This window comes from Hyla sarda, chromosome 6 (assembly GCF_029499605.1).
Source record: "Hyla sarda isolate aHylSar1 chromosome 6, aHylSar1.hap1, whole genome shotgun sequence".
Taxonomy (NCBI): Eukaryota; Metazoa; Chordata; class Amphibia; order Anura; family Hylidae; genus Hyla; species Hyla sarda.
Genome location: NC_079194.1, coordinates 6898182 through 6915688, shown reverse-complemented (window position 1 = coordinate 6915688; position 17507 = coordinate 6898182). Strand labels below are relative to the sequence as shown.

General features: G+C 45.9%; 1 protein-coding gene and 1 long non-coding RNA gene across 5 annotated transcripts in view; one reads left to right on the top strand and one right to left on the bottom strand.

The window, feature by feature from the left end:
- Window positions 1-3949, bottom strand: part of LOC130275307 (uncharacterized) — a 23789-nt gene extending 19840 nt beyond the window's left edge. The window contains exon 1 of one of the 2 annotated variants that reach the window (XR_008844726.1): window positions 3868-3949. This is a non-coding gene — a long non-coding RNA (uncharacterized LOC130275307). Of the gene's footprint in view, window positions 1-2647; window positions 2761-3867 lie in introns of those variants that run through there. The other variant, XR_008844727.1, reaches the window with a different exon arrangement.
- Window positions 3950-5521: 1572 nt separating this feature from the next.
- The window catches only part of FNBP1L (formin binding protein 1 like), a 180523-nt gene continuing 168537 nt past the window's right edge, over window positions 5522-17507 (top strand). The window contains exon 1 of one of the 3 annotated variants that reach the window (XM_056523122.1): window positions 5522-5882. In XM_056523122.1, coding sequence (XP_056379097.1) covers window positions 5859-5882 — 24 coding nt within the window. In that variant the 5' untranslated portion in view covers window positions 5522-5858. The remainder of the gene's footprint in view (window positions 5883-17507) is intronic. The other 2 variants (XM_056523124.1, XM_056523123.1) reach the window with 2 other exon arrangements.

Below are 17507 nucleotides of genomic sequence, written 5' to 3'. Positions count from 1 at the left end.
TAGTGAGCGGCAGTTGTGTGGAGGAAAATGACATGTTGGTGTCAGAGGAGAATGGACAGACTGGTTTGAGATGACAGAAAGGCGACAGTAACTCAAATAACCACTGGTTACACTGAAGGTCTGCAGAATACCGTCTCTGACCGCACAGCACGTCCAACCTTAAAGCAGATGGGCTACAGCAGCAGAAGACGACACCGGGGGACACTCCTGTCAGCTAAGAATAGGAAACCAAGGCTACAATTCATACAGGTCACCAAAACTGGACAATGGAAGAAGGAAGAACGTTGTCTGGTCTGAGGAGTCACCATTACAGCTATGAAAGAGAAAAACCAGCTCACCACCATATAAGTTCTTGAGAGGAGGAGGACTTCAAGTGTGGACAGGAAGCACGGACAACATCCAACCGCATGCTTGGAGTGAAGACTTGGAATAGAGAAGAAGAACAGGGTCCAGCTCCCAAGGAAAACGGATAAAATCCAACATTTTTATTCAAGCCATTAAAAAGTGAGTGAGTTCACTCACTTTTTAATGGCTTGAATTAAAATTTTGGATTTTATCCGTTTTCCTTGGGAGCTGGACCCTGTTCTTCTTCACCATTACAGCTGTAACATTTAGATGGGTCAGAATTTGGTGTAAACATACATCATGGATCCCTCCTGCCTTGTACCAGGGGGTCAGGCTGGTGAGGTGTAATGGTGGGGGAACATCTTCTGGGCACTTTGGGCCCCTTAGTACCAACTGATCCTGGTATAAACCCCACAGCCTACCTGAGTATTGTTACTGACCATGTCCGTCCCTTTATGACCATAGTGGACCCATCATCTGATACTTCCAGCAAGATAATGCCCGATGTCACATGACATCATCTCATACAGGACAATGAGGTCACATGACGTCATCTCATACAGGACAATGAGGTCACATGACGTCGTCTCATACAGGACAATGAGGTCACATGACATCATCTCATACAGGACAATGAGGTCACATGATGTCATCTCATACAGGACAATGAGGTCACATGACGTCATCTCATACAGGACAATGAGGTCACATGATGTCATCTCATACAGGACAATGAGGTCACATGACATCATCTCATAAAGGACAATGAGGTCACATGACATCATCTCATACAGGACAATGAGGTCACATGACCATCTCATACAGGACAATAAGGTCACATGACATCATCTCATACAGGACAATGAGGTCACATGACATCATCTCATACAGGACAATGAGGTCACATGACGTCATCTCATACAGGACAATGAGGTCACATGACGTCGTCTCATACAGGACAATGAGGTCACATGACATCATCTCATACAGGACAATGAGGTCACATGACATCATCTCATGCAGGACAATGAGGTCACATGACATCATCTCATACAGGACAATGAGGTCACATGACTCTAATGGCCTCCACAGTCACCAGATCTCATCCAATAGATCACCGCTGGGATGTGGTGGAACTGTAGATTATGTATATAAGAGATAAAGCCCTGTTCACATCTGCTTCTTCATTTCTGTTTCTCTGCTCCCTCATAGGAACAGGACAATGAAAATACTGTTTTATATGAGAATTGCAGTTGTTAAGGGCAGCGATCCGGCCGTGAGCTCACCCTCTCCCCTAACATCTGTGGCACGCGTGTCCCGGGCATTGCTATGGGCAACACTCTGGCCGTTCCGTACCCCGTTTGTTTGCCTCAGTGGCTCCGGGACACGCTATGCGGGACGTGCCCGCATACAAGCCCCGGGCATCTCCTTACCTCCTGCTGTCGCCGGCCCGTCTCCTGCTCTGCATCGCCTCTCCTTAGGACGCGCGCTGGCGTTACTAGATTTAAAGGGCCAGTATGCCTTAAATTGGTTCCCTGCAGGGCAGACCCCATATTTGTCCGACACCTCCCTATCTTGGTGCCGGATCTTCGTGCTCTAGAGAAAGTGTTACTTTGTGTGTGCCATTTTCTGTTCCTGACCTCAAGCCTGTGACCTTACCTTGCTTCTTTGCCACCTGCCTCCTGACCTTGTGCCTGTAAACTGACCTTGCTCCTTTGCCGCCAGCCTCCTGACCTTGTGCCTGTGACCCGACTACCCTTCTTTGCCACCTGCTTTCTGACCTGTGCTTCGTACTGACTACGCAATACCATCTGTGCCAAGTTACATCTGGGAAACCTGTGTGGACAGATCGTGCCAGGGGTAGCGACCTGTGTGCCGCCTGCCGCTGCAAGTCCATCCTGCTTTGCGGCAGGCTCTGGTGAAAACCAACGGCACCTTAGACTCCGCTCCCTGGTAGGGTTCAGCCATTGTTCACACAGGACAGTGGATCCACTACTCAGCCGTTATGGTAAGACCATTACAGCGGTTGCATTTCCCGGCCCAACCACGACTTGATGACCTGAACGGACCGCTGTTAGTTCGGGTCATCGGGACTCACGATGGGGACCGAACTTGCCACTGTGACGGCACAACCATGGACAGATAGTGATATACCGCATATATCTGCTGGCCGCGGTTATATCAATCTACCCTAAATATGAATCTTAATAATCTCAGAAATTAATTTGCTGTATTTTATTACTGGGAGCAGCCGACAGAGATAGTTTATATTGTTTATAGTGTAATTATTTTTATGACTTACCAGCATATGTGAAGTTTTATTCACTGGGAACTCATTATTTGCATTTTCCTTGGATTTTTATGGTAATTGATTGTATTTATTCAGTGAGGGACATGTATATAGATAACCGGCTGAAACGTCCGCTTATTAAGGCACAAAAAGTTCCTAAAAAATAAAACAAAAAAACACTCACCAGTTTTTGGAGCAAAGTCAGGCTGGGTTCAAACATTATAAAATCATAAGAAAAATATGTAGATGAATCAGGAAAAAAAAATAACTAATAATAATAATGCTGCATTTTTTATTCAATAACGTGCTCTATGAACGTCTATGGCAGTGTTTCCCCAACCAGTCGGCCTCCAGCTGTTGCAAAACTACAACTTTCAGCATGCCCGGACAGCCAAAGGCTGTCCGGGCATGCTGGAAGTTGTAGTTTTGCAACAGCTGGAGGCCCCCTGGTTGGGAAACACTGACAATAACAGTAATTACAGCTCCCAGCAGCTCTTTCTTAACATCTATGGCAGTGTTTACCAACCAGGGGGCCTCCAGCTGTTGCAAAACTACAACTCTCAGCATGCCTGGACGGGCATGCTGAGAGTTGTAGTTTTGCAACACTGGGGGCATCCTGGTTGGGAAACACTGGTCTATGGAAAAGCACATTGCTGGATTAAAACTACAACCGGTTTATATTCCTATATTACAGCCATGTTCACACGCCCTAAAATTTGCCATTTTGTTCAGCCGTAAATGTCTAGAAACATCTGTTTGAACATGGCCTAAGTATGAATTCTGTTCCATTTAAAAAATAACATTAATCTTTCTAATATACTACATAAATTTGTTTTATTTTCTTATTATAGAAATCATGGCATATATAAAGAGACCACTAGGGGTCCCCATACCATCCAGAACATAATCCTGTCCGGCTGCAGCATCATCTTTGTCCCAGCTGAAGCACAGGCAGGGACAAAGTCCAGGAAGTGAGGGGGCGGGATTAGAACTCCTCTGTGCTCACTCCTGTCCTATCAGACTGCAGCATGAAAACAGAGAGAAAGGGGTTACAGAGCAGCCTGCAGTGACTGGATGAAGAGACCCAGCACAGCACAGCAGACTCATGAAGGAAGTGAACGCAATGTGAGAACACGCCCCTTCAGGGCACAGAATGACAAATCAAGTGAGCAACAGAAAGAAGGTATTTGTGAGACAAATATAGGTGCTAGACACATAAAAATGATATGTACCTGATCAGATCCAGATCAATGGGAGGCTGCTGCACGTGGAATAAGCACAGAGACTCCCTAGTGTGAACGAGGCCTATAAGAAATGAAAGTTTCAGCTAAAAATAGTTGTTAGGGGCAACAGTAGGGTCACCCCCTTTCTTGCTAAAAAATTAGCAGCCATGCTAATTTGCATAATTATATATGTGTGACATCACAGGATACATATCTGTGGGGGGGGGGGGGGGGAGGCAATTTTGTCCTATTTTGACTCCTAGAACTTTTTTTATTTCGCCTTATACGGGCCTGTATTAGGGAATATTTTTGTTTTGATGGGACTTATTGATCGCTTTTTTTTTTATTCAATTGGGGAGTCACAGTTAGTTAATAACTACAACTCCCAGCATGCCCTGATACAGCCCGTGGCTAAGCAGCTGCCCCAAACGAAAACTGCAACTCCCAGCATGTTGGAGTATATAGTAGTATATAGTATAGGTCAGTGTTTCCCAACCAGGGGGCCTTCCAGCTGTTGCAAAACTACAACTCCCAGCATGCCCGGACAGCCGTTGGCTGTCCGGGCATGCTGAGAGTTGTAGTTTTGCAACAGCTGGAGGCGCTCTAGTTGGGAAAATCTGGTCTAGTATATGGAGCAACATTCCGGGAGTTGGAGGATTGGTTGGCTAAATACCGGCCATTGCATTGCCGGTATTTCTAATATAAAAATACCGTCAGGGTGGCCAAAATACCGTCTGTGCCGGTAAAATACCTGCCAGGTGGGAACCCTAGGCAACAGACTGTTTTCTTTCAGTTGTAAATAGTTGCTGTGGCAACAGTTATACAAGGTTGCTAGGGGCAACAGACAGTTTTAATTTCGGTTGTAAAGGGTTGCTAGGGGCAACAGACAATTTTAATTTCGGTTGTAAAGGGTTGCTAGGGGCAATAGACTGCTTTTTTTCAGTTGTAAATGGTTGCTAGGGAAAAGAGATAGTTTTAATTCAGGTTGCAAAGGGTTGCTAGGGGCAATAGACTGCTTTTCTTTCAGTTGTAAATGGTTGCTAGGGGCAACAGACAATTTTAATTTTGGTTGTAAAGGGTTGCTAGGGGCAATAGACTGCTTTTCTTTCAGTTGTAAACGGTTGCTAGGGAAAAGAGATAGTTTTAATTCAGGTTGTAAAGGGTTGCTAGGGGCAACAGACAGCTTTTCTTTCATCTGTAAATGGTTGCTAGGGGCAACAGACTGCTTTTCTTTCATCTGTAAACGGTTGCTAGGGGCAACAGAGTTTTAATCTCGGTTGTAAAGGGTTGCTAGGGGCAACAGACTGCTTTTCTTTCAGCTGTGAACGGTTGCTAGGGGCAACAGACAGTTTTAATTTTGGTTGTAAAGGGTTCCTAGGGGCAATAGACTGCTTTTCTTTCAGTTGTAAACGGTTGCTAGGGGCAACAGACAATTTTACTTTCGGTTGTAAAGGGTTGCTAGGGACAACAGACAATTTTAATTTCGGTTGTAAAAGGTTGCTAGGGGCAACAGACAATTTTAATTTCGGTTGTAAAGGGTTGCTAGGGGCAATAGACTGCTTTTCTTTCATCTGTAAACGGTTGCTAGGGGCAACAGAGTTTTAATCTCAGTTGTAAAGGGTTGCTAGGGGCAACAGACTGCTTTTCTTTCAGTTTCACAAATCCCCTTATAACTTTATTGACAGGCTGACAATCCTCCGTCCCTCACACGGACCCGGGTGTATAGAACTACTGGTGGGTTCAGAGACTGAGGGGCCCCATGTGAGGAGCCCGATACCAGGAGGGGCCCCAGGAGCTCCACACCTCGGTGACCCCGCCGCACCGGTCCGTCCACCTCGGCTCTTCCTGCCCCCGTCCCTCCTCCCCGCCATTCCCGCCTCCTCCTCCTCTCTTCCCCCCTCCTTCCCGATCTTCACACAACACAAGGAAGGAGCCGGAGCCGCCCGTCCTCCCGCACTCACACCCGGTCACCGCAGCCTCTCCCCCCGACAGCCGGAGCCATGAGCTGGGGCACGGAGCTGTGGGTAAGTGTGTGTGGCCCCCGGGGGCCCCTTTTGTTTTCCCGGGAGGGGGGTGAAGGTGATTTGGAGGTCCAGGTGCGGGGCGGCCGCCTCATTCACAGGAGCCGCGCCGGACTGGGCTGCGTTATCCGTGCGGTTCTCGTCACTCGCCGTGCGGTAGTTTCGGGTGCCCATTGTCCTGGGCATTGTGTGCGGCCGCAGGGTGTGCACACAGCCAGGTGAGGGGCGGCTTTTGTCTTCTAGATCACACCCTTCCCTTTCATCTGCTCTTCCTGGATACAGTCTGTGGGCTCCTGCCCCGGGCACCCATTGTTTTTTGGGGGGTGAGGACCCCCTATCCATATGTATGAGTGCGTCCGAATATTAGAAAATGTTTACAATGAGAAATCCTGTCTAATCGTCCAGCATTGTGCTAGAGCAGGGTTTCCCTGCCAGGGTGCCTCCAGCTGTGGCAAAACTACAACTCCCAGCATATGGCTGTCCGGGCATGCTGGGAGTTGTAGTTTTGCAACAGCTGGAGGCACACTGATAGGGAAACACTGACTTGTGTAAATTGTTTAAATATACCTACCCAGGACACATAGGTGGCAGTGGTCTTTTAATGTGGTTTGGCAGCTACAGTAACTATCCAGGTTGCAGAAGTACAACTCCTAGCATGGCCTGACAGCAATACTACAACTCCTAGCATGGCCTGACAGCAATACTACAACTCCTAGCATGGCCTGACAGCAATACTACAACTCCTAGCATGGCCTGACAGCAATACTACAACTCCTAGCATGGCCTGACAGCAATACTACAACTCCTAGCATGGCCTGACAGCCATACTACAACTCCCAGCATGGCCTGACAGCCATACTACAACTCCCAGCATGGCCTGACAGTCATACTACAACTCCCAGCATGGCCTGACAGCCATACTACAACTCCCAGCATGGCCTGACAGCCATACTACAACTCCCAGCATGGCCTGACAGCCATACTACAACTCCCAGCATGGCCTGACAGCCATACTACAGCTCCCAGCATGGCCTGACAGCCATACTACAGCTCCCAGCATGGCCTGACAGCCATACTACAGCTCCCAGCATGGCCTGACAGCCATACTACAGCTCCCAGCATGGCCTGACAGCCATACTACAGCTCCCAGCATGGCCTGACAGCCATACTACAGCTCCCAGCATGGCCTGACAGCCATACTACAACTCCCAGCATGGCCTGACAGCCATACTACAACTCCCAGCATGGCCTGACAGCCATACTGCAACTCCCAGCATGGCCTGACAGCCATACTGCAACTCCCAGCATGGCCTGACAGCCATACTGCAACTCCCAGCATGGCCTGACAGCCATACTGCAACTCCCAGCATGGCCTGACAGCCATACTGCAACTCCCAGCATGGCCTGACAGCCATACTGCAACTCCCAGCATGGCCTGACAGCCATACTGCAACTCCCAGCATGGCCTGACAGCCATACTGCAACTCCCAGCATGGCCTGACAGCCATACTGCAACTCCCAGCATGGCCTGACAGCCATACTGCAACTCCCAGCATGGCCTGACAGCCATACTGCAACTCCCAGCATGGCCTGACAGCCATACTGCAACTCCCAGCATGGCCTGACAGCCATACTGCAACTCCCAGCATGGCCTGACAGCCATACTGCAACTCCCAGCATGGCCTGACAGCCATACTGCAACTCCCAGCATGGCCTGACAGCCATACTGCAACTCCCAGCATGGCCTGACAGCCATACTGCAACTCCCAGCATGGCCTGACAGCCATACTGCAACTCCCAGCATGGCCTGACAGCCATACTGCAACTCCCAGCATGGCCTGACAGCCATACTGCAACTCCCAGCATGGCCTGACAGCCATACTGCAACTCCCAGCATGGCCTGACAGCCATACTGCAACTCCCAGCATGGCCTGACAGCCATACTGCAACTCCCAGCATGGCCTGACAGCCATACTGCAACTCCCAGCATGGCCTGACAGCCATACTGCAACTCCCAGCATGGCCTGACAGCCATACTGCAACTCCCAGCATGGCCTGACAGCCATACTGCAACTCCCAGCATGGCCTGACAGCCATACTGCAACTCCCAGCATGGCCTGACAGCCATACTGCAACTCCCAGCATGGCCTGACAGCCATACTGCAACTCCCAGCATGGCCTGACAGCCATACTGCAACTCCCAGCATGGCCTGACAGCCATACTGCAACTCCCAGCATGGCCTGACAGCCATACTGCAACTCCCAGCATGGCCTGACAGCCATACTGCAACTCCCAGCATGGCCTGACAGCCATACTGCAACTCCCAGGATGGCCTGACAGCCATACTGCAACTCCCAGGATGGCCTGACAGCCAGATGTTGCAATACCACAACTCCCAGCATGACCTGACAGCAATACTTCAACTCCCAGCATGGCCTGACAGCAATACTTCAACTCCCAGCATGGCCTGACAGCAATACTACAACTCCCAGCATGGCCTGACAGCAATACTTCAACTCCCAGCATGGCCTGACAGCAATACTACAACTCCCAGCATGGCCTGACAGCCAGATGTTGCAATACTACAACTCGCAGCATGGCCCGACAGCATAATGTTGCAATACTACAACTTCCAGCATGCCCGGGCAGCCTTTTGTCTTTGGCTGTCTGGGCATGCTGGGAGTTGTAGTTTTGCAATGGCTGTCAGTACACTGGTTGGGAAAGACTATATACTGGGGTGCAGGGATTTGTGTTGGGGGGGGGGGCTCTGTCTTACCATTTCAGTGTGTGAACATAAGACAATACAGCGATCACGTTATAATGCTCCTGCTCTACCGTCTCAGCTATGTTAGTCTCTACCGCTATAATGCACCTGGTTCAGGCCGCGTCGCCTACTACCTGGACACTCACTGACTGGATCGGGTTCCACCAATGGAGATGGATACGCTGGGTTAGAAAAGGAACCACGGTGTATTATAACCCCCATCCGGGGCCTCCATGTGCCCAGTGTAAGCCTTTCTGAGGGCCGCTCATGTATCTCAGCCTCTGGATACTGTCCTGGGCCCCTCAAGGTGTTCAGATACTGACAGATTCCTAGTTACAATTTTGTATTTATTGTATCGTGTAAGTGTCAAAATACCAAGCGTTAAACTATAGACTGGTGGCTCTCCAGCTGTTGCAGAACTACTATTCCCATCATGTCGGCCTTTAGCAGCCACTAATGGGGTGTTCCCCCAATCTGTGGCTCTCTAACCGTGCCCTGACAGCATTCGGCATGGTCTGATGCATTGCTTCCCAACATGTGAAACTACTATTCCCATCATGTACTGACAACCTTCAGCATCTAATGCAGTGTCTCCCAATCAGGGTGTCACCAGCGGTTGCAAAACTACAACTCCCAGCATGCCCGGACAGCCAACGGCTGTCCGGGCATGCTGGGAGTTGTAGTTTTGCAACAGCTGGAGGTGTCCTGGTTGGGAAAGACTGATCTGATGTGATGTTACCCAATCTAAGGCTCTCTAACTGTTGCAAAATTACAACTCCCATCGTGCCCTGATAGCCTTAGGCATGGTCTAATGCTTTGCTGCCTTTGCAGCTTTTGCACGTGAACTCTTAGCATGCTGGGAGTTGTAGTTTCACCACAGTTTGGAGACCACTGCTGGAGACACCTCCCACTATCTATAACTTCGGATAGGGGATACGTTAAAGGGGTACTCCGGTGAAAACCTTTTTTCTTTTAAATCAACTGGTGGCAGAAAGTTAAACATATTTGTAAATTACTTGTATTAAAAAAAATCTTAATCCTTCCAGTACTTATTAGCTGCTGAATGCTACAGAGGAAATTCCTTTCTTTTTGGAACACTGATGACATCACGAGCACAGTGCTCTCTGCTGACATCTCTGTCCATTTTAGCAACCATGCAGAGCAGATGCATGCTAAGGGCAGCATGGTGGCTCAGTGGTTAGCACTGCTGCCTTGCAGTGCTGGGGACTTGGGTTCAAATCCCACTAAGGACAACAATAAATAAAACATTATTATTATAATAACGTCAGCAGAGAGAACTGTGCTCGTGATGTCATCAGAGAGCATTCCAAAAAGAAAAGAATTTCCTCTGTAGTATTCAACAGCTAATAAGTACAGGAAGGATTAAGATTTTTTTAATAGAAGTAATTTACAAATATGTTTAACTTTCTGCCACCAGTTGATTTAAAAGAAAAAAAGGTTTTCACCGGAGTACCCCTTTAAATACCACTACAGTTTTCCTGTAAGTGGGAAAAGTAACTTATTCCTCCGGATATGATCACATATATCTCATAGACAATACGGTTGTGGCGTGAAATTTGCGACAAGCTCTCATTTGGTGCTAGGACCATTCGGAAACACGACATCTCCATAGACGGGAATGCATTTCTGAGCGCCTTTTGGCCAAAAGAATTGAGCCGTCAAGGCCTAAGTTTGAGTTTTCACGAAATTTTCCTTTGCGCTGCAAACCCACAGGACATGAAAAACCACAGGACTCTGCTGCAACGGAATTTCCGAGCTGAATTTTTCCGCTGGGTCCCGCTTGGAAATTCTGCCATGTGAACATAGCCGAGTCTTGGCAAGAGTACTGATGTAATGTGGCCTCTCACATACAAGTATTACCTATGTCGTTGCAAAACTACAACTCCCAGCATGCCCGGACAGCCGTTGGCTGTCCGGGCATGCTGGGAGTTGTAGTTTTGCAACAGCTGCAGGCACCCTGGTTGGAAAACTCTTCCATACCCCATTCAGTCCAATGAGTCGAACAGTTATTTGACTGTATTCGGCTTCTTGCTGCACGTTAGCCGGGATTTCGGGGGGCCCGGGGCTCTCGTATTATTTCGAGGCTTGTGCTTACTGCAGAATTTGCCTTTTGTCGCTGAGTTAAACAAAGCGCCTTAGATACGTCTTCCGCAAGTATGTTATTATCTCCATAGGGGTGACGGTAATGAGAATTCGCTGCCATTTGGCCTTTTCAGGCACAGAGTTACCTGAGCAGGACACATCCGTGGCACATTGTGTAATGGACGCTTAAAACAATAATAAGGGGAACAACAAAGACAGGTTGCGCTATTCCTGCTGAGCTTTAGGCACACGCCGCTTTTAGGAAACAAAATAACGTATAGGGGTGGACAAAATAGGGAGTTTTACATAGTCCGAGTTAAAAGCCTAACCTGAGCGTCGCTCTTTCTCGCGATTTTGCTAAATTTGGCCATGCTAGGCTGTAGAGATGAGCGAATTTACAGTAAATTCGATTCGTCACGAACTTCTCGGCTCGGCAGTTGATGGCTTATCCTGCATAAATTAGTTCAGCTTTCAGGTGCTCCGGTGGGCTGGAAAAGGTGGATACAGTCCTAGGAGACTCTTTCTTAGGACTGTATCCACCTTTTCCAGCCCACCGGAGCACCTGAAAGCTGAACTAATTTATGCAGGATAAGTCATCAACTGCCGAGCCGAGAAGTTTGTGACGAATCGAATTTACTGTAAATTCGCTCATCTCTACTAGGCTGGACAGGAGGACGCTTTGTCGGATGGTAGACAAAAGAACACAAAACTGTGGCCCCTTATGTTACTGTAGAGTTCAGAACAAGGTTAAAGGGGTACTCCCCTGGGAAATTTTTTTATTTTTTTTTAAATCAACTGGTGCCAGAAAGTTAAACAGATTTGTAAATTACTTCTGTTAAAAAAAAAATCTTAATCCTTCCTGTACTTATCAGCAGCTGTATGCTCCACAGGAAGTTCTTTTCTTTTTGAATTTCCTTCCTGTCTGACCACAGTGCTCTCTGCTGACACCTCTGTCCATTTTAGGAACTGTCCGGAGCAGGATAGGTTTGCTATGGGGATTTGCTCCTACTCTGGACAGTTGCTAAAATGGACAGAGGTGTCAGCAGAGAGCACTGTGGTCAGACAGGAAGGAAATTCAAAAAGAAAAGAACTTCCTGTGGAGCATACAGCAGCTGATAAGTACTGGAAGGATTAAATTTTTTTTTTTTTATAGAAGTAATTTACAAATCTATTTATCTTTCTGGCACCAGTTTGTTTTAAAAACATTTTTTTTTCAGGGGAGTACCCCTTCTGAGCAAATCTAATAATGCTGGATGTGCCTCCCTGTGCAATAAAACCTCATACTTACCTCCATTGTCGCTGTCACTATCTTCGCTCCCCTGTGCTGCATTCCTGATTTTTTTTTCTTCCAGAGATGTTCTGCTCCTGCTCAGCCAATCACAGAGCTGACCTGGAGCCAAATGTAGCAGAACAGGACCGAGGCAGGGAGATAAAATGGCCAGCTTGTATTGTTATACTGCACAGGGCACCATGTACACCAACGTTATATTGGCCCAAATAACCTTTTTATGGGCACCAGTATCAGTCAGGTGTCAGATTACAATTTGATGACAATTTCACAAGTTTTCTTCTACCAAATTGTATCGAGCTTTGACTTTCAACCACAGCTGTTTCTGTCTGTTTTAGTTTTGCCGGTCTTTCTCTGTCCGGGCATACTGGGAGTTGTAGTTATGCAACAGCTGGAGGCACACTGGTCGGGGAAAAAACACTGATCTACTGAGATGTGATCGAAGAAACAATAGGGGGGATTTTTTTAAATTTTTGTTGGGTTTTGCAGTAGTCAGTTTTTTGGATTGGTTTGTACAGTGGTCACGAATTTATTACGTGCGCTTTTTGTTAAAAAGTCGAGTGAATCTGGTGCAACCCCAACCAAAAGTGACTGTGCAGAGCAATTCATGAATGCTGGGCAATCTGTGCCGAATTCACGGCATGCCACCAAAATCAACACAAAAAAGCTGTACCACAACCGTGTTAGATAAATTCTCTCTCCAAAAAAAAAAAAAAAAAAAAAATTAATAGATAAAAGTGAAAAATGTAAATAAAATCCTATAAGAAGATGCTGTTAGCGTTGCATTAGTAAAACATTAAAGTTAAGTTTTTTTTGTTTTTTTAATAACCCTTAATCCTACTTGTAGTAAAGTGAAGCTTAGGTCTGGGCTTTGGGTGTAATTGTTAATTGTTGTTTTTTTTTTTTTTTTTTTTTTTTTTTTTTTTACTGTATCTCCAGAGGCTCGGCAGGAAATCCTGTATTTGGGGACGCCATCCTCATTGTAAATGCTTTAATATTAAAAAGAAAAAAAAAAAGAAAATAAAATAAGCCAAAATGACTTTTTCTTACAGTTCATGCTAAAAACCATTTCTGATCTCTGATTTTTCGGTTCGTGTGCAGCTGGGAACATCTTGTGCCCAGAGTCCTGGTTGGCGTCTTCTGAGGATATCTGATGTCTGTTCTTGTTTAAACCTATATACAGATCCTGATGTGGATGTATTAATGTGCGGGGCTGTAAATTACTGGATGACAGGTCCCATAATGAACACATTACGGCATCGGTTCTATCGCCATAAATCTTCACATACAAATCCTCCAAGATTATTAGAACATTTTTATGTATTGATAGTTTGAGCCTTTCTTTTTCCTTATTTTTTTCCTTTTCCTTACAATTTTTTGCATTTTTCCAATAAAAAAAAACAAACAAAAAAAAAACTGCTCATAAAAGAACATGTAGTAGTCATCAGTCTCTTATTTCAGCGGGGCCTTGGAGGATTATTTTTGTAAATTGAATATCGTGTGGTGTTCTGCCAGACTGGTGGCTACTTACCCTGTAGAGCAGGGTGCCTCCAGCAGTTGCAAAACTACAATTCCCAGCATGCCCGGCTTGCTGAGAATTGTAGTTTCGCAACAGTTGGGAAGCACTGATCTAGTGCAACGTTCCCAAACCTGTGACTGCTGGGAGTTGTAGTTTTGCAACAGCTGGAGGCACCCTGGTTAGAAAATACTGATCTAGAGCAATGTTTACAAACTTAAGGCTGCCCGGGCATTCTGGGAGTTGTAGTTTTGCAACAACTGCTGTATGGTTGCCTAGATGTGGCCTCCTTTGATAAAGTATAAGGGAGGGCTCACACTCTATATTGGCGATATTTTTGGAGTAGACATCTAATGTACCCATAGACAAGCCTTTAGAACGTCTTTTTGCCATCTTTTGTATGTATAGGTCTGTTTGCCTCTTATCCTCAATTGTATTGGACTGTATGGTTGACACTTTTTTTTTATAGGTGCTGTGTATGGTTGACACTTTTTATAGGTGCTGTGTATGGTTGACACTTTTTATAGGTGCTGTGTATGGTTGACACTTTTTATAGGGCTGTGTATGGTTGACACTTTTTATAGGTGCTGTGTATGGTTGACACTTTATATAGGGTTTCTTACTTTTACGTATAAAAGTAGTCTAGTGCTTCGGCAGGGAGAAGATAGCGCCCTATGGATATTCATCTCATTGAATTTCGGCAGCGGATCAGCGCCACCTGGAATCGTCGCTTATTTCATGTACAATTTTTAAAACTGAAATAACAATCAGAAAGAAAAGTCTTATTGGCTACTGAGCTTTTTCCAAGCAGGTTCTGCCAAAATAGGCATTCCGGGTGGTGTGTGGATCGATCCAGCACTTCTGCTGCAGAACTTCTGCAGAATCCCATAGACATCAATAGGATTCTGCTGCAAGCAGATTCATTCTAAGCAGAATATTTGTAGTGTTCATGGGCCCTTACTGTATATATGGTCGCGTCCAACAAAAGGACAGATTGTGGTGTGAACCTGAACTTTAGCCAAAACTGCAGGCACTTGACCAGAGACCATGAAGCCATATTCCTCCCTCCCCAGGAGAACAGCATTACATAGGAACTTCATATACAGAGCAAATAAAGGGGAGCCAGGGACCTGCTGACAGGTGGCCTTTAGGCTTTGTTTTCTTTCCAGGGGGAGATAATGTTGCTCTTATTTTCCATATGTGGCATTTCCTTTTGCATACACCAGTGGTCTCCAGACTGTGTACCTGCAGCTGTTGCAAAACTTCTGTCTAGACATGCTGGAAGTTGTAGTTTAGTAACAGCTGTAAGGCCAAATGCACTGGCATGCTTTCTAAAAGGAGTTTAAAAGCATTGAATATTTCATTGATCAGTGCGTCTAACCTAATTTGTGTGGCGGAACCATTTTTCCACGGAAATTGCTTGGTGCAGCAGAATCCCATGAAAACAATGGGACTCTGCTGCAATGGAGCTGAATTTTTCCCATCGGGTTCTGCTCGGAAATTCCATCGTGTGAACATTAGGGCAGACGCCACCAGCGCCAGAGTCTGTGCCATCACCATTGACTGCAACTCAGTCCACACAACATTTTGTCGAAATAATTAACATCATTTCCGCAGCATAATGGGAGACTGCTGCAAAGTGAATTCCGCTTGTGCCCTTGATGTTTCATAGAACATATGCAAGTTTTTTCTTTTCTTTTTTTTTTCTGTCATGTGATTTGGGTTTCATACACCTGGATCCAGCGTGCAAATGTATAATCCATAAATGTTAATATGAATAAAACCCCTTTCCAGATACTATTGTTGGGAGATCTCCGCCCCGGTCAATGTCTGCTGGTGCTTTTAGTCAGCAGGTGACGGGTGTGAATGGACTCTGAGCTCGGCGGGGGTGCGCACATCAGGGAGTACCGATGTTTCTTGACTGGTCCTATCACTCGTATGCCGTGCACAGCAGCTGTCTGCCACTTTGGCGCTAACTCGAGGAACAGGCATGACTTGTAGGACCTGGTTAGGAGTCCAGAACCCCTCGGATGTAATCTGAGCACCTCCAGTACACTGCACAGGATGTGTGGATTACAGCCTGAGATCACTGAATATTTTTGGAGTGAATCAGAATGTACCATATATGCAAAAAAAAAAAAAAAAAAAAAGTCGCCTCCTTTGTGCTTTTTGGATTAAAGTAACCGTCCATTGTTTCTGAATGAATTAATTCCTTCCAAGTACTTGCTCTATAAACCGTCCGCAGAGTCTGTGTTGCTGTACAGATGTGACTTGCTGGATCATATATATCAGCAATTCCCAACCAGTGTGCCTCCAGCTGTTGCAAAACTATGACTCCCAGCATGCCCGGACAGCCGCATGCTGGGTGTTGTAGTTTTGCAACAACTGGAGGCACACTGCTGAAAGAAACGCTGACCTATATGTAGAAGTCATTTCTACTTCATCCTCTTTGCATGTGAAGGATGCTCTGGGTACTTTTTTTTATTTTATAGTTGCCATGGAAACTGGCGAATTACAAATCTGAGAACACACACTGTGCGTTTGGATGTTCCCGATATATGCCAGTATCATTTGGCATTGGCCCCTGAGTGTAGAGAGCCTGGGCGGCGGGATTCTCACTGACTGACCAGGGCACGTTGCAAAGAGACTTCCAGCTAAATTGGTGAGAGTGATAAGAATACATTTTTTTAAATTAGTTTTGGCATTACCTTACGGTAAAAAAAATAATAATAATTAAAAAATAAATAACTTGTTTGAGAGATCTTGCTAAGGATGAGCATTTCAGTGCATTCATTTCTAATGCATTTAGTTCTATTTCAATTGGTAAGTTACTATTAGAAAATTAGTAAGGACAACTTCACATTGCCACTTGCTCCCGACCCATTAAGGGTCCAATCGGCTCTTTAAAAAAAACAAAAAAAAAACATTTTATTACATTTTTTTTTTTTTATTCTTCAGCGGATCGGACTCGACCCTAAAATGGGTTGGATGTTAATGGCTACTACCAGGTCCTGACAGACCCCATTCACTTGCATGGGGTCCGTCGGTGATCTGGTAATTTTTACAGGAATTTAGCGGAGAAAAAAAATTGTGCTTACATTATTATTTTTTTCTCCGCTAAACTCCCGTCCTTGTGGCCAGATTGCCGAGAGAACTCCCAATAGCAGAGTCCGACGGCAATGTGAACGAGGCCTTACAATTCTCTGAGTCTGTTAGTTTTAGGCCACATTCACACAGCGGAATTTCCAAGCGGGAAAATTCCACTCAGAAATTGCGTTCCAGCAGAGTCCCATTGTTTTCAATGGAATTATGCTGCACAGTGCACATGGCGTGATCTGTCACTGCTCCATCACTCTCTAGGGGACTTAGGAATATTGCTGCGTTTAGCGCTTGCCAATAATTGAGGGGCTTTTGGTCTTATGATCGGTGGCAGCCCCCCCCCTAACTTTTTAATCTTGGACGAAGTCCCTTTTTAAAGCTCCAGTTCTATGTACAGATCCCTTAAAATTTTAGGACTTCTGTACATTTTGTTAAAAACGTAACAGAGGGTTTAACATTTCGTCTTCTTCCTGCCGGTCTGCACAAGTCATTTGGTGGTTTTCCTGTAGTCGATGTTCGGTAGTAACTCGACTGCTGGGATTTGTGTTATTGGCCTCTAATTGACTGTTCATATATCCGGAATATCCTTTATTATTGTGCAAATACCAGATACATCTGCATAACATCTTTGTATGTTATTTTTAAGAGTCACCTGCTTTATTAATGGTTTCCTCCATGTCGAAAAGTGCAGAAAATCTCCTCTACCCGTGGTTTATATGCAGCGGCAGATTCAGACGTTGCAGAAAGATTTCGTGGGTATTTTTAAGGAATAAGTATGAGGGCTCGTTCATATCCACGTTTGCAGAATCTATTGAAGTGACAGTTTTTCTCGGTCTGCCTCCTCCAGAGGATCCACA